This window comes from Pezoporus occidentalis, unplaced genomic scaffold (genome assembly GCF_034315485.1).
Source record: "Pezoporus occidentalis ecotype Australia unplaced genomic scaffold, CSIRO_AGI_Poc_V1 ctg321, whole genome shotgun sequence".
Classification (NCBI taxonomy): Eukaryota; Metazoa; Chordata; class Aves; order Psittaciformes; family Psittacidae; genus Pezoporus; species Pezoporus occidentalis.
In genome coordinates this window covers 60,247-82,669 of record NW_026915170.1, presented here as the reverse complement: position 1 = coordinate 82,669, position 22,423 = coordinate 60,247, and the positions used below count along the sequence as shown (strand labels likewise).

General features: G+C 55.3%; 1 protein-coding gene across 1 annotated transcript in view; it reads right to left on the bottom strand.

Annotated features, from left to right (window-relative positions):
- The window catches only part of RUNX3 (RUNX family transcription factor 3), a 36,239-nt gene extending 15,974 nt beyond the window's left edge, over positions 1 to 20,265 (bottom strand). The window contains exons 1-3 of the mRNA XM_062628721.1: positions 19,592 to 20,265; positions 18,532 to 18,688; positions 14,832 to 14,936 (exon numbers count right to left, since the gene is read on the bottom strand). Of these exons, the coding sequence (XP_062484705.1) occupies positions 14,832 to 14,936; positions 18,532 to 18,688; positions 19,592 to 19,852 (523 nt within the window). The 5' untranslated portion in view covers positions 19,853 to 20,265. The remainder of the gene's footprint in view (positions 1 to 14,831; positions 14,937 to 18,531; positions 18,689 to 19,591) is intronic.
- Between the last annotated feature and the right edge of the window lie 2,158 nt (positions 20,266 to 22,423).

The window sequence follows — 22,423 nt, the reverse complement described above, 5'->3', positions numbered from 1 at the left end:
TCTGAGAGCTGCTGGGCCTTATCAGATCCAGCCCCACAGCCCAGCCGAGTCAAGCTCAGCTCTCGGTGGCTGTTAAGAAGAAAAGTGATGCATTTGAAAGAGAAAAAGTGCAGCTTCCTCTTGCTGGCACCCCCATTCCCTGCCCCTCGCAGCTGCGGAGCGGGAGCTTGGTGTCAGTTTATGGCAAAGGCACAGAAAGTCCCCAGATTTCCCCCTCTTTCAAGCTGCTCTGTGCTATATCTCCTGATCTCCTTTGCTTGGCTCGTCCTGCCGGACCGTCTGCGGAGACGCTGGGTAGGAGCACAGCACCGGCTCCGGATGGATCTCGCGCTCCCAGCTCAGCTCCCTGCCATGGTGCCGCTCCGTGGGTACCACAACAGCAAATCGCACCCAGCTTCTGCTTCTGAGGGGCTTTGCCCCTCCTCTGGGAGCTCCACATGGAGGTGAAAACACCACCAGCCCCCCAAACCCTGCAATCCCCCTGCTCCCGGGTGTGTGAACCTCCAAACAGAAATGTATATTGACACCGGAGAGCAGAGCTCGGCGAGGGCGAACTCCCAGCAGAAAGCAAACCCCAGCGCTGTTTTGAAACTGTATTTCTCCTGCTGTGTGAAGTAAACCAAGGAAACCTCAAATCTACATCAGAAACAATCCCTTCTAATCTCTGTGCATCCCTGGACCCCAGGCACCTCAGCCTTATCTGAGCGCCTTTGGAGATGGGAACAGTATCTGTCACTCAGCACCTGTCCCCAGGGGGAAGCGTGTGCACTGAGGTGTCTTGTTTTGGTCCAAGTTTGGTTATTTCAGTGTACGTTTGAGCACAGTGGAAGAAAAATCAGTTTATGTTGTACCTTCAGGCAGTTTTCTCAAGCAGGGCATAGCAGAGAAGCCAAAAAGACTTAAAAGACCAACTTCCACATAAATTTAATGGGAAATAAATTCTGTGTCTCAGCTGAAACCCCATCCCGCAGTAGCATCCTGCATGCAACTGAGAAAAACCTAAAAAATAGTGATCTCAAGTGATCTCTCTGCTGGGAATGTTTCTAAGATGGTTCTGCCACACAACTGGACTGAAGGCTGCATGTGGCTGCATCAAGCTGCACTTGGTTGCCCTGATCCCCGAGCTGCTGAAGGTGGGCACAGCCCAGGGGGGTTTAAGCCTGAAGTAGGCAGCAGTGCTGTGCCTGCACCCTCTGGAAAGGGCTGGTTTGTGGGGAGACCCAGCAGTTACCAACAAAACCTCTGCAAAACCATCCTGAGACAAAGAAAGTAGAAAGCTTGATGCAAGTGTAAGTCCCAACAAACACGGGGGGCTCATTTAAGAGTGAAAACCCAGATGAGAGCTGCGGTGGGATCAGGACCATTTCAGCTCTCCTAGACCCTCTCCAGGTTGTATCTCACCCCATCTCCATGGGTGGGACCTGGCAGCAATAAACTGCATGAAACAAGGCAGCGAGTGAGTTAAAAACCACCACCTTGGGCTGCCAACCCTCTTCAGTACAGGCTGTCTGCCCAGGACTTCCTGCCGCTTGTCACTTAGAGCCGGGACGTCAGACCTTGTCACGCAAGAGAGAATCACTGTTAATGGGTTTCTTTCATCAGAACAACCTGAGCTTTTTTAATTTCTGCAGCGGTTGGCTTCATTAAAAGCCCTTCCCCATCTGCCCACAGCTGCCATGGAGAGGAAACCAATGTCGTCAAGTGAACAATAGCTCATACCTTAGAGAAGAGGAAGGTGGTTTCTAGCTTAACCCAAGGACTGACTCAAAGCCTTACGAAGCCAGTGGGTGGATTTTTTAATCGACTTCAAACAGCTCCAGACCTTATCCCAAGGAATCTGTCTGAGAAGTCTTAATCACCCCAACCTGTGAATTCTGGGGCATGAAACCTGCTGCTGGCTTGGAGATGCTGCGCTGCCTTTCCAGCCGTGCTGTCACTGGCTTGCAGGCCAATGCTTATGGAAACAAGTCCTTAGTACTATAAAACGATGGCAGCTACTGCCCTTCAGCACTTCTTGTCAGCAGCACAGGGGTTTCACCACTGGATTGGGTTTCCGAGTCAGTTCACTCCGATATTGAACATGACATGATGTAAACATTGACAGATCACCTACGATCCCAGTGTAGCAACAAGATCTGTATCAGCATATCAAACAAACAATCCCATTGAACGCTTCCCAGCTGGAAGAGCCGATGTGAATTTGACACTTTAGGCTGGTAATAAGAAGCATACTGGAAGTTTTGGGTGTTTCCTTGGAATGCAGACAGCGAAACAGTGTGTGCCGTGCTGCAGCTCAGGCCCTCAAAGCTATGATTTAAAGACATGCTTTCTGCATTAAAACATTTCAAAGACTAAACACATCCTGCTCTTCCTTCTAGGAGTGTGCAACCTGATGTGGCTTCCGAAGCCGGGACCTGAATGAGGTTTCCAGGCAGTGGGTGGGTGTCCATGGTGTTCACCAAAAGCAGCTTATTTCCCCAGGTTACTGAGATGCAGCATATTAAATTGATCACAGGTAGAAAGGGGTTACAGTCGGGAGAGACAGGGAGCAGCACTGCTCTCCCACCTTGGATTTGGGTGCCACGTTGGTCCCCATCCCCACTGCAGCCCCGTGCTACCAAAGGGAGGGAGCGCAGATGGTGGGAAGTGGCTTGGCCCTGCCCAGGCATCTTGCTGTGAGCGCTGGCGGCAAGCTGGAGCGAAGGAAACGAAGGAAACGCGGCCTTTCAGCTCCGGGGGGATCTCCATTAACACACACATTTGCAGATCATTTCCTTAGCTCCACTGAAGAGGCGGCCAGAGCCAGGAGACGGCAGCAGCTCGAGCAGAGCCGTCAGTGGCCACAGAGACCCCACGCGTCCACCTTTGAAGCAAGGCTCCAAGCATCTCACCAACGAGCCCTCACCGCCCTGCACCAAAGGCTCTGCTCGAACATCAACAGCCAAATGCCACAGCCCAGGCAAGGAGCTCGCCGGGAGCAGTCCGTGCAGCCGCCCTGCACATAATCCAGTGCCTTAGTCTCTACATGTCCATGAGAATGGACCACAAGAAAGCAATCGGCAGCGAACAGAACTCCATTCTGCACACAAAACACCTTTCAAATCCCACTTGTAGCCCTCAAAATAGGTGCTTCAGAGACACACCAATCCTCTACAGAGGGCTGAATTTCTTCCCAGTCTCGGCTTGACTATCAAGTCCCAGCACATGCTCCAGAAACAAGCCACATGTGAAACGCCTGTGTTATGGGAACAGCAGGGCTGTCCCTTGCAGCAGATGGGGGGGTGGTTTCATCTCTGTACACCTATAACACAAGATACGAGCATCCCTCAGGTCTTCCCTGGAAACCCATCTCCAGCCCGAGACTCGCCATGGGAAATCCCCGGCCAAAAAGAATCTGGTGGAGCCCCACAGCCAGCGGAGGACAGTGTGGAGACGGGAGCTGGCTGCCCGTGGCAGAAAGGGACTCAAACACACCGCCTCCATGGAGGACAATGGGGATCTCCACCGAGCCCCGGTGAGAGGCAGCAGCCGGCAAGCACCAGCTCTACTTCAGCCCGCTCCTGAAAGCTGAAGCCCAGAAGTTCACAGGAGGGAGCAGGAGGAAAATGTTAGCAGGAACCTTCTCTTCTGCTGCCGAACAAAGTGAGGCACAGATAACTCATTATTCACATGTTTGAAGTTGGCCTGCTTACGCCATTTGGAAAGAGAATCAGTCACGGCGAGGCTTTGCTTTGGTTTCCTCTGGCTTTCGTGAGACACTACCGCTACTGTCTTGCTCCAGCTTGGAGAGAAAGGGGAGTGTGTCGCAATGCGCCGCGGCTCGCACGGCCCCGCGGAGGGTGCACGCCGACTCCAACAACGAGAGGAAAAGAATATTTCAGGGGGTGGGGGAGAGAATTAAAAGAAAAGGGCTGCTAATTTATAAAGCTTTTTTGGCTGGTGGTGGTCTGAGATGAATTGGCTGCCTCTAAAAGGATGAAAATAAATATCCCTCTTTTTGAAGGAAATAGGCTGGCTGCTGGCCAGCTGGCAGGAAGCACAGAGATATGTTGCATTTACAGGAGGTTTTTTTGCTGTCTGAAGCTCCAGCAGCGGGAGATGTTCGTTCTAGGCAGCCTGGCATTGATTAACGGCTTCGCAAGCCCCTCATCTCCTCTCACTTCTGGGTTAGTACCTTTGCCTCTGCCTCTCCCTGCCCACCCTGCCATGGGGGCACCTTCTGATAGATCCTTTTGAGGCCTCTTATTACACTGGAAGACCCCAAAACCAAGCCCTCTGGAAGGAAAACAAAGCAGGGTATTAAAGCAGAGATTTAAACAGAAAGCTAGGGTAGCATTTCCAAAAGCCCCTGGGATTCAGGAGCCGCGGTCCCTGCTCAAATCCAGAGGAACATCACGCCCAAATTTCCACGCACCTTCGGCACAAATCCCTGAAGGACACGAGCTCCCCGTTCCCAGGGTTTCAGCAGGGACACTGAGTCTTTCTGGATTTACAAAGATACTTTAAAGCAGTTCTCAGCATAGGGAAAGCTGAGGGCATGCTCAGCAGCAGACTGGGTAAAATTCATCAGGTTTTAAGCATTTATCTCACTCGTGCCTTGCTGAAAATCCCCGTGAGTGCTTTCCTGCGCCTTTCCATCCAAAAAGACCTCTGAAAACCTGGCTCTGGGGCTGCAGAGTGAAGTAGGTGCCTCGTCAGAGCTTTGGTTTGCAGGGCTGAGAATTCCACCCGTGTCACAGGCCAACAGACCGGTGCAGCGTGCAGGAAGCACGGCAGCTCTCGGAGCAGGGTGCAGACCCCACCAGCATCAGCCTCGCTGACTCCTCTGCACTGGCTCCTGATTCCAGGAAAGCAAAATTCTTTTATGGGCTGCGATCCAGCTCTCATGGAATTGGGCAAACCCCCTGGTTCAGAGATTTCAAAGCTGGGTGCTGGGGAGGAAGCAGACAGATCTCAAGTACATCCAGCTGGTATTGCCTCAGCCACGTCTGAGATCAGATTTTCAGCTGCATACATTAGCTGTCACTCCATAGATCAGTGGAGTGATGCCAATTTGCAGTGAGTTAATGCCTGCTATCTAACAACTTGAAATGGGACCCGTGTGGTACCAGTATAGCTGGTTTTTCCCAGTTCATAACCTGTTCCATTAGGGCAAGCACATCAAATTCCTTTGGGTGACACTGGTTACACTCTGCCCAGGATGGGGAGGACCATCTACTGGGTTCAGACCTGTGCAAGAGATGTGCTAATGGACACGAGATGCATCTGATGACCAGGTACAGCAGGGGTTGGCCAGTCCTGGTCTCCATCAAAACAGACCCAACTTCCCAAGGTTTGAGGATGCTGAGCACTGGGTTTCCCCTTTGCCCCAGGACAGAGCTGGAGCTGAGCCCTGCCATTTGAATACGAGTATCTCCCTATCCCAGGACTGAGCTTCAAGCTCCATCTCCAGAGGGGGGCTGGGATGTCAGATAATTACTGCTGCTGACGAGCTTCGCCAGCACACACAGCACAGCGCTACAGGCGAGAGCCCCAGTGCCACGCTACCTGCACAGCACCCTCAGTCCTCTCTGCAACGCTGCTCCTCCAAAGCCAAAGCAGCAGAGCTGTGCACGGGCCGACCACAGGGATGTGCTCAGCTGGGAACCTCCATGCAGAGAGGCACAGGAGCGTGGGGCTCAGCTGCTCAGCACCTTCCCATTGGCACAGTGCAAGGGCTCAGAGGCTGAAACAGGCAGTGGGGGTGCTCTCTGCTTGTTGGGTTCTTCCTCCCCCTCCCGCTACAGTGTGTGGATTCACTGGAAAGAGTAAGGTAAAATAATGCAAAATCACGTCTAAGCACCTTCCGCTGCAGGATATGATTTATCTCTTGCAGAGCAGGTGACTGGTCTCCTGCAGCGGAAGAGAAGGGTCTTAGGAACTAAATTTCATCTCACTCTGAGTCAAATCCTCTTCCTCCCTCAGCCACATCATTAAAGTGATTGGTTGCACTGATAAGCCCTTTTGAGAGGGAGAAACGAGATGTGTCCTGCCCTGACATCTGATGTGATCTTGTGGTTTTGTTTGATAGTTCTGGTGCTTTAGCTGCTGCCTTCCCTGAAACAAAACTTGCCTTTTAGCACTGACTTCTTTCCTCTCCCCCTCTTCTCCAGCCTGTGACCCTTTGCACTGTCCTGAGCTCACAAATCCTGCCCAAGCGAGATGGGGTTGCAGTGCATTAATAACGCTGCACGATGCAGTCCCAGCTACAGCATGAGAAATCCTCCCCAACAACAACCTCCACATATGTGCAATGCTCCCACATCACCTGCTGCCCACCAGGCCATTAGATCTGCTTTACAAGTGGGTAAACCGAGGCACAGGACAAAACACTGCTCCTTTGCAAGGGAGGGAAGGTCACCAACATCCTTGCCCCAGTGCTCACAAATGCTCCTTTTCATGCTCACCCATCCCATCAGTCCCATCCCACCAGTCCCTCCTCACAGCTCCCTTCAGGCCACTGATGCTCCCAATGGGAATTTCTTTTGCTATTTATTGGGACAGCACCCGACAACTGCCCCTGCACCAGCATCGAAACCCCAATGGCCTTCTGGAAGAGGCATCAATGCAACTTAATTCTCCAAACATTCCCACCCACCAGAGGATCCTTTTGCTCCAGTTTCATCTCTTACAAATACTCTTATCAACTCCTTCTTCTCCGATTCCGATTTATCCCCAAAGCTGGAGCAGGAATGCCTCTTCCAGCCCAGCTGAGAATCGTGCCCTCGGGTTCTCCCGAAGCTTTCAAAAGCAGGAGGTGTTGCAACCAATTTCAACAAAGATTTCTTTGTACAATGCAAGCAAAAATCATTTCCCTCTTCTGACTCCCAATACGGCTTCGCCTAGAAAATACTGGTCACTTTTAAGTTAAATGATTTGGAGTTATTATGCGCCAGGTGATTATAAAAGGAGAGGTGGAATTTACTGTATGTGGCAAATAAAATAATTAGAGGGGTGAATTTACTGGAGCCCGTATAATTTTGGTTGCTGTGTTAATACCCGAGGCCGCGATTACAGCCTCGAGCTGTAGCACCAAAGGCCCAGGCGGTGCAAACCCATCGCTTTGAGCATGGTCGGCAGCCTCTGTCCCTGCTCTGCTCTCCCCAGGGAATGCTCTGGTGTCCCCAGGGATGCTCCAGTGCCCTGGAAAGGGGTGAGCGGGTCCCACGCGGGGCTGGGGTTCCTGCACAGCCCGACCCACACAAACCCAACACCCGGCTGCTTTTCTCCCTGAGGGCTTTTTAGCCATTATCTTCAGAGCCCTGGCTCCCCCTTGCCCCATCGTTGCAGGATGGAACCCCGAAGGGGTTAACTGAATGGCAGTGCCTATAAGAAACAAGAGGAGGCAGTTGAACATAATTGCCTGTGATGCAAGTATCGACAGTGTCCGAGCTGCCTCTGCAAGAAAACAATGCCCTGGTTGGCCTGGGCAAATCCCAAAGGGTGCAAACTGGGATCAAAACACATTAGCGATGGGAATACAAACAGAGAACCCGCCCATGGCAGCAAGTACTGGTTTGCAAAGGCTCCTGCAGGAACCCAGAACCCCGCACCAGCTCATCGCTCCCCAGCGCCCACTCTGGGATGCGGGACCAGCCTCTGCCTCCTGCCCGGTGCCATCACCCAGCATTTGCATTTCATTTGTCTCCATCCAAAGAGCAAACGGGACAGGGAAGGGTGGGATGGAGCTGAACGGTCTCTGTGCCCCATCCCAGGCACCAACCACCCCATGGCAGCTGGAGGGACGGCAGAGAAAACACCAATAAAACTGAGCTATTAAAATACTACATTCCCACTGAGGATTGCCCCTGCCTGCCGTGTTCCAGGCCCCCCAAAAGCCCACACTCCATCCAAAGCCCTTTTGCTGCTCAATTAGGGCTCTGCAGGGCTGGATCAGAGACCCAGGAGCTCTGCACAGCTCTGTCCCAAAGCAGTCATATGGAGCCCCCAGGGTTTCTTTAAACATCCATCTCCAAGAGCTGCAGCACATCAAGAGCAGGGAGTTAATAGGGAAACGAGAAAGTGTCACTCAGGATTTCCTCCTCTTCCTTCCCAGGGAGGGGGACAGCTCTCAAGAAGTGGGAAATCAGCGTATTTTAAGCACCACTTTTTGTAGCTGTTTTATATTGACAAATAACTGTGCCGTAAGTGATGAGGTCATCTATTTATTTAAATGACCTCGTTGGTTTGATTGATTAAGTTCTCTCTTTTTTCCTCCCTCTTATTTTTCCTTTTTTGTTGCAATTTCCCTTTTCTTTTTCCCGGACAAGCTGGGAGATGCCTGTGTATTTATATCTAGCTAAGGACAAGCAGGGGAATAAAACAAAAGCCCCTAATAATACCCAAAACTGCCACCCCACGGGAGCACTTCAGCACTGAGCCTGCTTTTAATCACAGAAACCTCCCCAGTCGGAGTTTTGCTCGCCCCATGAGGGAGCCTCTCAGCCAAGATAAAGATCTGAACTCGCACAATACTGGCACGAGCAGCCCCGTCCTGGGTCTCCACTCGAGCGCCTGAGAAGCACAAGCCCCTCTAATAGTTTATTCTCTCTTCTCCAAGCACTTGCCGAGGCCGTATTGAATCTCTGAGGGTGAGAGGTGCAGCAAACACGTGCCCTGGGCATGCTGCAGCCCAGAGTGCCCATGGGAATATGGCAAGAGGGGGTCATTTTGCCCTTGTTCCTTTTTGGCTCCCTCCCTGTAACCCCACTGACTGCCTCACTCTCTCTTCTTCATCCTCAGCTATTTCAGGCTGTCGCACCCGTGTCTGACACTTGGCAGGTCCTGATTCCCCCATATCCCAGGAATGGGAGAGCTACAGGTTTCATTATCCAGGTTCAAGGAGCTGGCACAACGCATTGCCTCCCGCAGCACAATTCCAGCCCTGCAGAGCAATTCCAGGTCCTGTCTTCTCTCAAAGTTGCTTCAAATTGTAATGAAACCATGAGAAAAGCTTTTCCCGTTCTCCCACGTGGAGGATGCTCCATGTGGATTTACACCACAGGTAAATTTACAGCCCAGGCCCAGGGGACAAAGCACTACAAGATGAGGCAGCCAAAACTGCCATGGAGCTGGGGGGCAAACACCAGCTCTGCAGAGGGGTTCCTGCATTGTCCCTGCTTCCCAACAGTGGCTCTGCCTTTCCCAAAAGCTCTGGCCATTGCCCTTCCCTGAAGCCCAGTGATGGGTGAATTCATGGGTCAGATGCTTTTCCCAAAGGTAATAGGGATGTTTCTGCTTCATCCTTCTCTTTCCCCCACTACAAAACCCAGTGCAAACAAAGGAAGCCCCAGCGAGATGCTCTTTGCTACAGGCGATTACCAAGGGGTCAGAAATCCCACCAGAAATCATCAATGCTTTTGAAGACACTGCAACCCCAAAGCTAGCAAGGAAATAACCACTCTGCAGCGTATTAAATCTCAGACTTATCTGCAGCCACGGAAGTAGTGTGGGGATCACTTGACTTGGAGCACAGCCCTGCGCACCCTTTCTTCTCTAGCCTCAAAGCAAAGCATCCACTAGGAATAAAACGGAAACCCCCACAGCAGAGACTCCTCCAAACTCAAGACAAATGGATTCAGAAGCATCTTACATAAATTAATAGAGAAGGAAAGGCTTTTCTGGGGTGTTTGGGGCTGCACCGGGATGCGGGGAGCTGGGGCCAGCAAGGCGCCAGGCGTGGGGTGAGACACGGGGTGTGCCGGGCTCAGGCGCTCGGTTATCGACGTGGATGGAGGAGCCACACGAGGTGTGCGTCATCCCCAGTGGGTGCAGACAACCTGCTCCCTCCCCACAGGAGCTGCCCTTGCAGTGGGGCCGGGGCACCCACAGGCACCCTCCTCCTGCAGCCACCCCAGGACCCTGCAGTGCACAGCAGCCATGCCCCTTGGGGTTGGATTTACAGGGGTTTCACAGGATTCAGGGGGTTTCCTCTTTACAGTTAATCTTTCTCCCAGGTTTGCTTTTTTACCCTGTGCTTGAAGCCAAGCAGTCCCCATGCACGGGGAGCTCGAGAGCAGCCAGCACCCAAGCCACAGCCTTGCAGCCACTGACCACCAGCACCTCGGTGACACAGATTCCATTGACACCTCGCATGGGTACAGACAAGGGGGTTTCCACGCTCTGTACATCCGAAGCTCTCCGCTCCCCAGCCAAGGGCTGTGGCTCAGGCTGATGCCGCACATGGGGAGGAAAACCCTCACCCTGCTCAGGAGATGGAAAGCACAAAAGAAAGAAGTGGTGGTTCTTGGTTCTTAGAAACAGCTCAGAGCCGGGAGGGATGGGAAGCTTTTTCACCGCTTTCACAACAGCTACGTGCTGCTCAGGGGGAGCCCCATCATCATCCTCCTCCTGCCAGCCTAGCCACTGGATGCTGCAGGATGGGGACATCCTCCTGGCACTTGCCATTGTCACACCAAGCAGGGACATGACCAAAGGCATCGGATCTCTGACACACACCTCCAGAATGAGCAGGGCTGGAGACACCAACAGTCGCCACCAGCCCCTCCACAAGCACTCTCACTGCTGATAACAAGGGGGACACAGGGACCTGCTGCCTTCAGGGGTGAACATCCATGATACGTCCCTCCCTCTGTTTCATCGTTCAGAAAGCAACTTTATACTCAAAGCAGTCCAAGCCCTCACCATGCAAGTTGTTGGGCTCTGCACATCCCAGCATGACTGCCTTCACCCCTCCCCACCTTGCCAGCACTGGCACACAGGGCTCTGTGCGTGCTCCCAGCCAAGGGAATAGTTTATAGCCCAGGTGAGCACGGCTGGGTGAAGGTGTGCTGCCCCATGAGGGTTATGGAGGGTGATCAAGTCCTCTTGGTCTCCCATTTCTCCCCAACACAGTGACCAGGAGAGCAGGGATGGGGTGGAAATCAGAAACAAAGGGTTAAGGGCAAAAGAGATTTAAAAAGAGGCAAAGAGAGGTTAAGGAGCACTGAACGGCAGCAAGAAAAGAGTCAAAGATGGAGAAAAAGGCATCCAAGGCAAAATCCAAACCAAACCAAAGTTACTTGGCGTAAGAGCTCCCAGGAGATGGGCTGAAAGGTGCTGGTGCTGCACAGGGGAGCTGGGAGGAGGAGAGTGATGGCAGGGAAGAGATGAGCGCAATGGCAGGGAATGGATCCATTAGGTGGGTGTGAGGGGGGAGGCCTTGGAGATGCTTCCGTTTGCCCAGGAACAGACTAAACACCCCTGTACAGCTTCCAGCTATTCATTTCCCTATGTTCTGCCTCTTGGGGGTTATTTTGCAAGCAGCTGTGGGTGCAAGAGGCCTTTGCACCAGGGCTGCAGCTTGGCCGAGCAGGGCTCTTGCTGAACCAAGAGCTGCAGAAAAGGAGGGGATGGAAAAAAAATAGAAGGAAATTTCACAGGAAGCTCAAATATTTTATTACTTCCTGTTTGTACAAAGAATGTCAACACTTGGCACCCGCTGAGCTATTTGTTTAGAGCTAAGGTGCCAACTTGACAGAATGTCCTTTTCCTCTCCAGATCTAACCCAGAAGGAGACTGAGCACAAGAAAACATCATCTTTGTGCGAGCTGCTGCTCGGAGGGGCCGGTGTGACGCTGGCAGGGATGCCTGGGGACCACAGCAGCCCAGCCAAGGCCACCGCTGTCACCAGCCCCACATGCATTGGTGCTGCTCCTCACTTGGCTGTGGGGCCTCAAACCAGCACTCTCAGATCTTCAGTCCCCTGGGACCAGCTCCCCTGGTGCCCCCATCCAGGCTCCTTCCCAGGCCCCGCACGGGGCTCCAGCTCTCATCCACTTCCCTGTGATTTCTCACCCATCTCAACCCCATTGGAAACTCCTCAGGTTTTTTTCTGGGCAGAGCTTTGTTTAAAAGATTTGCTTATGGGCCTCAGATGAAGCCATGGGACAGGGGTGGAAGATGAATGGGATGCTCAGAGGTGGGGCAGGGAGCCCAGCTGCATTTCTGACCCAAAAACTTCACTAGAACTTTGGCTGGAGGGATTTTGCTGCATCTGAGAAGATGATGCCCAGGGCTTTCCCAGGACACCAAGACAAATGACCAATTCTTTCCGCATTAAGGGTGCTTTTCTGCCCGCTCACACCAGCCCCACATCCAGCCTCCAGCCCCAGCCAGTGCTGACCCTGCACAACGGGAGCCAACACGCACCACGTCCCACCCATTTGCCACACTGCAGTCAAGGAAGTGAAAACCCCTCAGCTATTTCTATGTGCACATACACGCACATATGTACTTACACATATGTGGGTGAGAACACTGAACATGTAGACCCACTACTCCTAAGGCCAAGCAGGGGCATCAGTGCTGGCCACTGCGTTTGGCCAGAGCTTGTCATTGCTGGGTTTTGCTTGGGTGTTGATGCTGCTGGGTGCCGGAGCACCCAGGGGTGCTGTGCCTGAGAGCCACCCAGTGGCAGGTTAACCAGGAAAACCACGCTGGGGTTCCAGGAGTGAACCTGGATCATTTTGTAGCCGGTATTTCCACACCGAGGGTTTCTGCAGAGAGGGAAGGGCGCATTCATTCAAAAACACAAACCAAGCTGGTGAAAGAGGGGGGTGTGTGTGTGTGTGTGTGTAGTTTTTTTCTTCCCGTTCAAGACGTTGAGTTCTCAATCATGAATTTAAGCCCCCAGGTCAAACTGGGAGTCAAAATATGCCCTGTACCACAACCAAACCTATGATCATCTGAAAAACTTCCCCAAAGCACAGCTTGGGGCTGAACTCCTTCGATCAGTACTTTACAGGTGCAGGAGTGGTGGGGAAGAGATTGACCTTTGGGGTGTACACAAGGCAGCCAGCAACCACCATGAAGGACTCCTCAGGGAGCCTTCACCTCCGGCACGGGCATTCTGAGGTCTACAAGTCATAGAACCACAAACTGGTTTGGGTTGGAAAGCACCTTAAGATCACCCAGTTCCAACCCCCTGCCATGGGCAGGGGACACCACACACCAGACCAGGCTGCCCAAGGCCTTGTCCAACCTGGCCTTGAGCACTGCCATGGATGGGGCAGCCACAGCTTCTCTGGGCACCCTGTGCCAGCGCCTCAGCACCCTCACAGGGAAGAGCTTCCTTACATCTGACCTGAAAAACACCAAACCCAGCAAACCCCAGGGAAGCGCTGACCTTGCAGCCCTGCCGGCGAGCACATCCCTGGGCACACGGAGCCAGGACGAGCTGCTCCATCCCTGGTTCTGCCTGAGGTAACCAAAGGAGGGCTCAGCCCCAGCCCAACAGCACAGCCCCCCAGCCCTTGCCTGTATCAGGGGATGTAAATTAAAGATGGGAGCGATGGGATGGGATGTTGAAATTCAGGAGGAGCGGGTGTGATTCAGCAGGGTTTGGCGAGTGCTGGCTATCGGTGCAGAGCAAACCAAACGCCAAGAGTAGCAACTATCTCGCCTTGTATTATTATTTATGTATTCCTGATTATTATTATTATTAGAAAGGCGATCTGATGCAGCAGATAAAGGGCTGAGCCAGGAGTCAGGAGACCTGGTTTCTATTCCTGACCTGGAAGAGTTGTGAAATATCTCCCTGCTTTCCCCTCCCAGCCCAGTCCCAGTGGCTGCAGCACCCACCACAATCCATGTTTGCTCACTGCCACAGCCCCACACAGGGACCTGCCTTAAAAACCCAACAGCATGGCACTGCCTGGATGCCAGCTTGGCAAATCCCAGGAATGCCCATGAAGCCTCTTGTGCTCCGAAATAAAAGGGGGAACAAAACCCAGCAAACCCCAAAGCAAATAAAACCTCCTCGCCAAGGGAGCAGCCTTCACCTGGCCTGACATCAAGGGGCACCGATGGCCCCGAGGCAGCATCAGCAGAAAGTATTTTCTAAAGCATATTTAGAAGGATCAAACCATTTCCCTTCAGTTTGGGCACCGGCAGCCTTACACACAAAGGGAACAAACTCTGCTTTATCATCCCAAGGGTGGTGCTGAGCAGTCAGGAAGGTGAAGCCAGAGCAAAAACCCAGAGACAGAGGCCCTGGGGATGAGAACTCGCTGCAGGGGAGGGTCCCACAGAGCAAATAATACCTGTGGCAAAAGGAAACTCCTGAGCCAACGGCACCGGAGCATTTCCCCACACGGGTCACAGGAGATGCCAAAGTGAGCTCAAATCAGCCCAGTGTCAGCCCCCAGCCCCACGAGGGTGATTCACAGCTGTGTGTGCAAAGAGCCCTCCCCAGCCAACAGGCACCCGCCTGCACCCTGGGAGCGCCGCAGCTGGTTCAGTCATCTCTTGGGCTTTCGGAAGCTGCCACCAGCCAGAGCCTCCGACAACCCGAAAGTGAAACCAGCACCGAGCAAAGGGGAAGATGCTCACCGAGCCCTGCTGGGCCCTGCAGACACACAGGCAAAGAGAACCCAGCAAAGAAACCTGCACGCATTCCAGTTCAATAATCGGCAATTCAGCCTCTGATGGCTGCAACCCCCCAGCCGTGCCCTGCACAACACCACGGTCAAGTCCTCCTCATACCCACAGCATTTTCCCTGCATCCCAGCCACTACCAGGGATGGAGCTATGCAACCATCCCTCCCCAAAGGGATATGGAGGTGGCAAGAGCAGGCAGAGACACGCAACATGCTCCCTTGTGCAAAGAATACAAAAGCATCCACATGATGCCACGCAGTGCATGGTCCCAGGGCTCACATCAGCTCTGCGAGGGGTGCCTGCCCCGGCTGGCCTGGCCACAACAGCATCCTGCATCCTTCAACCGCACAGAGCCCAACCCCTGCATCCCCTCCACGCATCTCAGTGGCTGCCAGATAAAACACATCACTTACTTCGTGGCTCCCGGGGTCCATCCACAGTCACTTTAATGGCTCGGTGATAGGTAGCAACTTGCGTGGGGTTGGTGAACACGGTGATCGTCAGGGTAAAGCTTTTTCCTAAGGAAGGTGAGGGGAAAGAAAAACAAAACAGGGAGAAATGAGGGTTCAGCTCTTGTGGGAGTGAAAGGCTCCTTCTGGAGCAAGCTCAGACACAAATATCCACATCCACCGAACTCCAACACACACATCATTTAATTTTATGAGACAGGATTGCCGAGACACAAAGCTCGGCCGGCTCCCACTGGGGTTCTGCTGGCTGCAGCACAGAGAGGCTTGGACCCGGTTCAGAGCGGGAGCCAGGACCTTCCTGGATGGAAAAGTCACTTGTCCCCCTCCTCCCCATCCCTGTCCCCATATTGACCCCTCCACCCACAGCAGCTTCCTGGTGCCTTCCTGCTCAGATGCTTCTCCTTTTCCCATGGGAATCCAGCCCTGAAACACAGTGCTGGACACAGGACCCCCTCCACGAGGGACAGATTTGGGTCCCATGGGATGCTCCCTTGCATAAAGGGGTAGACTGCACATGCAAGAGAGCAAACCGCTCTAACCAACCCCTCAAGAGCAATCACGGTGGGATTTCAAAGGTATCTAGTATTTCAGAGGTATAAACCCCAGCAGGAATCAGGCTGGAAGTGCCCATGCCACAGCTCGAAGCTCTTCCAGCCTACACTTCGCAAAGAACCGCAGCAAGAAGCCATCTCCTTTCCCTTTTTCCCTATGAGGATGAAGCATTTTTCACATCCCAACCACCATCTATCTATAGGGCTGAACCTGGGAATATCCATAGCAAAACAAAACCGTATTTATACAGCTAGAAGGGAAAAAGAATAAACGGAAAATGAAATTATCTGCTCCAGAGAACATCCTGCAATTATCCCAGGTGGGAGAGTTTCTCTACGGGACTGTCGGTGGGGGGAGAAAATGGTGGCTTTAAAGCACATCAAGCATCAACCCGTGCCTCACCTCACTTTTAGCACAGCACTAAACAGCGCACAAACCTGCAGCCCATGCTCTGTGCAAGAAGGATTTGGTTTTAGCCTCCCCAAACACAACCCGAACCCCTGCGCTGACAACCTGCATTAGGAGCCGCGCTGCAGCCGCAGCCTGCGGAGCACGGAGGCTCCCGGGCGCCGGCTCGGCCACATGAAACCAACCAGCACGGAGGATTTGCTGGCAAAACCTTCTCCGAACCCGAGCGCAGGGATGAGGGCTGTTGGGAGCAATTATTTAGGAAGCGCCGTGGGAGGGGAGGCGAAGGAGGGAGCCCCTTGGTTTGCATACGAGGGGCAGGCAGCGAGCGGGTGAGGACGGCTTGAGACACAAACCCTCCCTCACGCCCGAGGAGCGGAGCCCGGTAGCTCCCTGCCCGCTCCCGCAGCGGATTCCTGCTTTAATTATGATTTTAATGTTTTACTCTCCATGTGAAATCACTCCCCTGCATTTCAGCCTCCCCCCTTGCTCGCAGCCGATACAAAACCTCCGGCGGGTTTTGGCCAGGCCACTTCTGCCTCTCAAGATCTCGCAAAACCCCTCCCGTGAATCGAAAATGAGAATTAGTACCTAGCATCTTTTTTACTCATTTCCCGCCCTCTCAGGAAGCCGGCCTGACGTTAACTCATCCCCAGCTGCGTGGGGCTGGACCCCAGCTCCTGGGTGGGTTTGGGAGCACCTACGGCTCTGTGGGATGCTCCTGTGGGATATTCGGACCGGGAGAGCAGGTGCCGGGGTGCAGCACCTCACCGGCCTTGGCTTTCTTTTCATACAGTGCAAGCTGAGGAGAAAAGGGTTGGGGTTTGTTTGGTTTTGGTTATTTTTTTAGAGCAAAGCATAAGTGGAATCTGGTCCTTCTCCCTGCCTTTGTCTTGTCTATGGAGATGGTGATTCTTTTTTGCGGCTTGTGTGTGTGTGAGGAGAAAGACCCCGCTCTTTCCAGCTGAAAGCGATGGGGAACAAGCCCGCACACATTAATATTAAAAATGCCCAATTCTGAAGCATTTAAAACCATGTTTTCCAAACGAGAGCTTATTCTGATGTTACAGGGTTCAGGCACACGCTCAGGCTATTCACAGGCATACACTTCACACATCAGATTTGCACAAACGTTTACACACACACAGGGCTCTTCCCTAGCAAAAACCTATTGCAGCGAATCCAGATTTCTGCCAGAATAAACGAAACCAGCACCGGGCTCCAGGAGATGGAGCCGAACAAATGGCAGCAAACGGGACACCCTGAATTAAAATGCAATAGAAACGATTTTCCACGCTAAATAGGTCTGAGAGAGCCCTGTGCCCGGGAGGAGCTGCCGTACACCGCGAACTAAGCGCACGCCGCGAGAAAACCCTACAGACACCTTCACAGCAGCCCCAGGAAGCCCGATGGGGTTATTGCTCCGTAAACGTTGCAAAGCCTCATCCCACAAGGATACATAATTAAAAATCATATAATCAGCAGTCGAGTTACGCTCTGAAGCTCCACAGAGGCAGAAGAGGGTTTTTTAACTGCTGTAACGAGCATTTGCCAGGACTCTGCCCCAGGAACGAGACTGTTCACCCAAGTGCTTCCCGGGACTGTAAACTGCTGCTAATTGAGAGCGTTAATAATGAATTCAAGAGTCAAACTGAGATTGGGTTGCATTCAGCTTGGAAATTTGTGCAAGGACGATTAAAAAACCCAACCCAGAAAGAAAAGAGCCCGAGAGAATAATTGATTACAGAAATGAAAGCTTAATTCATAAAAGAAAAACATTTTCCATCCATCAACCTGCAACCAGTTAAGTGGAGAGTTTTAAAGAAACTGCAGCATGGAGAAGGAGCCAACAGGAAAAAGGAAATGTATGAAAGAATGTAAACTATTCAAGTTTCATAAAGAGGAACAAGTAAACAGTTATTACATGCAAATAATTCCCAACATCGCTGCTTTTAATTAATGTAGAGAAGTCAAAATATATCTGAAATTGTGCGTATACATTCAAAGACTTGGAGAAAACGCTGCCATATGGCCATTAAAATATAGAATTCTTATTTTCGTTTAAATGAAACAATTACGAGCCTCGAGCCGCAGCGCGTCTCGGTGGCGAGATGCTGAAATTCTGTTTACTCTCTTTGCAATTCAGGTGCGATGCGGCTGAGAGGGGCGGGAGGGATGAACGGGAAAAGCCAAACTCCGCGGCCGGAGAGGGACGTTCCCGACCCGCTTTTCCACGCGGCAAAAGCGGAGAAAACGACGGGAGTCACCGGGGCACCGAGACGAGCCCTCTCCGCTCCGCACCGTTCACACTGGAGGGCACCGACGCACCTCCCCTCACCGGGCGCTCACCGCGGCCACTGGAGCTGCCGGATGAGATGAATCGGGGAGGGTCTGAGAGGGGACCGCAGCCTCCTTACCCCACATCGGAGGCTTTACACCGAGGTGGGTTTATTGCCCTGCACCGCAGCGGAAGAACCTCCAGGCGGAGCGGGGCCGCTCCTTCCTGCGCGACAAGCCCGGCCCGCGGCAACGAAACCACCGGCCCGCGGGAGACACGTCATTAAAATACAATTAAAATAAACTAAAGCTCTTATCCCCCCCCCCCCTTTTTTTTTTCCCTCCTCCTTTTCCTTTTTTTCCTCTAAAAAGACAAGAGGACAACCATTTCCCAGGCGGTACCTACCCCGGCCGCTTCTCCCAACAAATCTGAGGTCGTTAAATCTCGCCACTTGGTTTTTCATCACGGCGGAAGCGTTGCGGAGCTCCGCCGAGTAATTCTCGTCGTTCCCGGCCATCACCGTGACCACCGTCCCATCGGGCACATCTCCGAGAGCTACGACCTAAGGCGGAACGGAAGGATTTTAGGCTAATACCAACGGCGGTCGGAGCTAACCTGCCCTACGCTTTTCCCCCTAAACCCGCCAAAAAACCCAAAGCAAAACCAAAAGCAATCCGAGCCCCCGAGGAGGGCTGCAAAACCAGCGGGGAAGGGGAAAATGAGCTAAAAAGGTGGTTAAAAGGAGCGCGGGGATTACGCGGGGGGAGGAGGGGGGGATGAGGCCGCCCTCGGTCTCCCTCGGGGACATTCGTGTTTTATTTTGTTTGATTCGGAGGGGTGTAAAGACGCTGCTGAACTCGGGGCGGCCACGGAGTTGCCCGGCGAAGCGGCGGAGGGGAGCCTGCGCCCGGCGATGGGGAACGGATCCTCTGAACCCCCTCCGGGTACCGGGGACGAGGGCCCCGAGCTCCCGGTGCCGGCACGGCAGAAACGGGGGGGGCGGTTTGTAACAACCTCCGGGGTTCGTGGGGCTCAGTTGCCGTCCCCCCAGGCTCCCGCAAAGTTGGGGCTTTCCCCCCGACAAGCCTCAGCCCGGGGCTGCCCCGTTGGGTCCCGCAGGAGCGGAGCCGGGCGGCGCGGGGAGCCCGGGCAGCGCAGCCGGGTGCCGGGGCTTCGGCTCTTCGCTTTCTTTGTGCCGATTAGATCTTCCTGCCTCCCTCTCCCAGGAAGGTAATTAACCTCCACTCTCATTAAACTTCAAAGTTGCCTGAGAGCTCCTAACTGTACGGAATATCTAAGATGCTGTGACCGCGGGGCAATGCGGAGACGTGATTAAAAATAATAAACCGGGCTCGCTCCGAGGTGATGTCAGGAGCGAGTTAAAGCGCGAGGGGCGAGCCCGGAGCCGGGCCGGTCCTGCCGGGATTACAGCGCGGCCTCATCCCCCCCCCGCGTCCCGGCTTACCTTGAAGGCGACCGGCAGCGTCTTGTTGCATCTCCAGTGGGACGGCAGCACCGAGCACAAGAAGTTGGGGCTGTCGGTGCGCACCAGCTCTCCGGCGTGGTCGGCCAGTACATCCACGACGGAGCGGACCTCGGGCCGAGCCCGGGCCCCTGGCGCGGGGGCCCCCAGCGCCCCGCTGTTCTCGCCCATCTTACCGCAGGGGAAGGCCGTGGACGGGGGTGTGAAGCGCCTGCTGGTGCTCGGGTCTACGGGAATACGCATCACAACGGCGGGCGTCAGGGAGCCGCCGCTGCCGAGGGGTGCGAGGTGAGGCCCGGCGGGGCGCGGCGGCGGGGAGCAGAGGCGGGGGCAGCGGCGGCCGGGCCCCTCGCTGCCTCGCTCCGTGCCGGCGGATCGCCGTCCTTCGCGGGGCGGCGCGGGGAAAGCGGTGCGCGGTGTCCGCTCCCACCCGGCTCCGGGGCTCGTCCCCGGCAGTCCCGCTGCGCTCCCGCCCTGGCAAAGGCGGCGCAGAGCCCCGGCAGAGCCACGTCGCGGCCGGGCGCCTCGGTGGCAGTGGGTGCCTCAGCCGGCAGCCCCGAAACCAGCTCCCGAGTGTCCGCCGCCCGCCCGGTACCGTATTTACTGCCGGCCCGGGCGGGGCGGGCAGCGCCCTGAAGGACGGGGAGTCCGGCCAATGGGGGGGCCGCGGGCGTCCTTCTCCCCTCCCATGGCGTGGCTCCAACGGGGCGTGGTCATAGGCACAAGGGGCGGGGTTAATGCCGAATGGGGGCGTGCCCGGTGGGAGCCATGTGCCCCCCCCTCCCCGTACCCCGCCGAGCCCGGCAGGGCGGGCACACGTCGGGGCTCGGTGGCTTCGTGCCGTCGCCGGCAAAAGGTTTGGGGCGCGATGGGGCCGGTCTGGGGCCGGAGCCGCCGCCGTGCACGGGGCTGGGAGCGCAGCACGTCCCCCGCATCCGGAGGGGGCTCGACCGTGCTGGGACCGGGGAAGCGGCGGCCGCGGAGGACCACGTGGGACGGCACACGCATCACCGCACACGCATCACCGACGGGGACTGCTCGCCCCACGGCCTGCGCTGGACACCGCTGCTCCCCAGCCTCCACCTTCTGCCCTCCCCAGAATGAAAACCGGCTCCATCTCCGGCGGTCCCGGCGCCCCCAGCAGCTCCCCCGGGGCTGTGGCTGCGGGCAGGGCCGGCGGCTCCGGCCGCAATCGTTGCAGAAAAAAATCCGTGGCGAAGCCACCGGTTCTGTGGGAACACAACGGCGGCGGCGGCTGCGGTTCGCTCCGCTCCGCGGCTGCCCACGGCTTTCCCGGCCGCGACGAGGCAGAACCGGGGGCTTAGCGGGGGTTCCCTTGCCGCGCTGCCCACTGCGTCCCGCCGGGGCTCGGCTCCGTCCGGTGTTTAGGCCCCGGGGCTGCCCGTCGGGCTGCAGCTTTCCCGGCTCCGCGCTGCGCGGGGTGAGACGCGGTTTTCCTTAAAACAAACAAAAATAAACCCAAACAGCAAACAGTGAAATAAAATCACAAATTCCGCTTTTCCTAAAGTCCCTCCACAAACCAAAGACGCGTTTTCCTCCGCCGCGTCCGGAGAGCCCCGCTCGCAAGACCCGAACCCCGCGTTTGTTGTGTGTGTGTGTCCAAACCTATGTATGTTTTCTTTTTAACGGGAAGGAGCGGACATTCTCCCGCTGCAGCCCTCGTTAACACCCGGGCAGCGCCGGCCCGTCGAGCCGGTGCCGGGGGCAGTTTCGCCCCCACCGGCCCCGGGGGCGGCCGCCGTGTCCCGCCGTTACCGGCGCTGAAATCCTGCCCTTTTTAGGTGCAAGCGCCCGCCGGGGTTAGTTCTATTTTCCAGCCGCCGTTCGCAGCGGGGGGGGACCCAGGCAGGACCCGGAGCAGGGGCGGGGAGGGTCCGCAGAGCCGGGGCGTGCCGAGGCCCGTCGCGGTGCCCCCCGGTAACCCGAAGGAGAGGATCAGAGGGGTGCGGGCAGTGAAGGGGGGCACCCCGCGCATGCGTGGTGGGGGGGGCAGCGCAGCAAGAAGGCCGCTAGTTGGCGCCGAGGCTCCGCCGTGGCCGCTCCGCGACGGGGCGGGCGGGATGGGGCGGCCCCGGCCAGTGACGGGCGCCCCCCGGACCGGGCCGATGCCACCACCCCCCCCCCCCCCCGCCTGCTGCCCCCCTTCCTACCCTCAGCCCTGCCGTGCTCCTCCGGCTGCTGAACCGACCCCCAGGGCTCCCCTCCTGTGCCCCCGACACCTCCCGCCACAGCCCTGCTGGTTACCCGGTTGCCTCCCCGCGGAGCTGCAGCCCCGCACTGGGGTGCAGAGCCCGGCTCTGGCTGCCTGCTCTGTCCTGCGAGCCCCAGGGGTGGCACCAGACTCGGACCCCAAAGGATGGAGCCCTCTCCACACTGTTCCTTCTCAGCTCTGCATCCCTGCCCTTCCTGCTCTGGCTGCTTCATACACACGGTGTCTGCTCGCAGCCCAGCCATCCACAGCCTTCTCTGTTCCCTTTTTATACTGGGAGCAGCCTGTTGTAAAGGGCATCTCCTCAGTGTCCTCAAAGCAACACAGGAATGCCTCCCATAGTACACGGAGCCGCTCACCAGCGTATTCCTAAGGGAACTATGTCCTGCTTCCTCCCCAAAAGTTGCTCTCCAGCACCCTCTGACCTCCAGCCCTGACTTGTTCTTGACTTCAGGGCGATGGGATGTGGCCTCACCCCATAACCCATCGCGCAGCCCTGCACTTCTCCATCGTGTAGGTGCAAAGCCAGTTGCTGACTTGCAGTAATACAAAACTGGACCCAAACCCCAGAGCAGTGACAAACC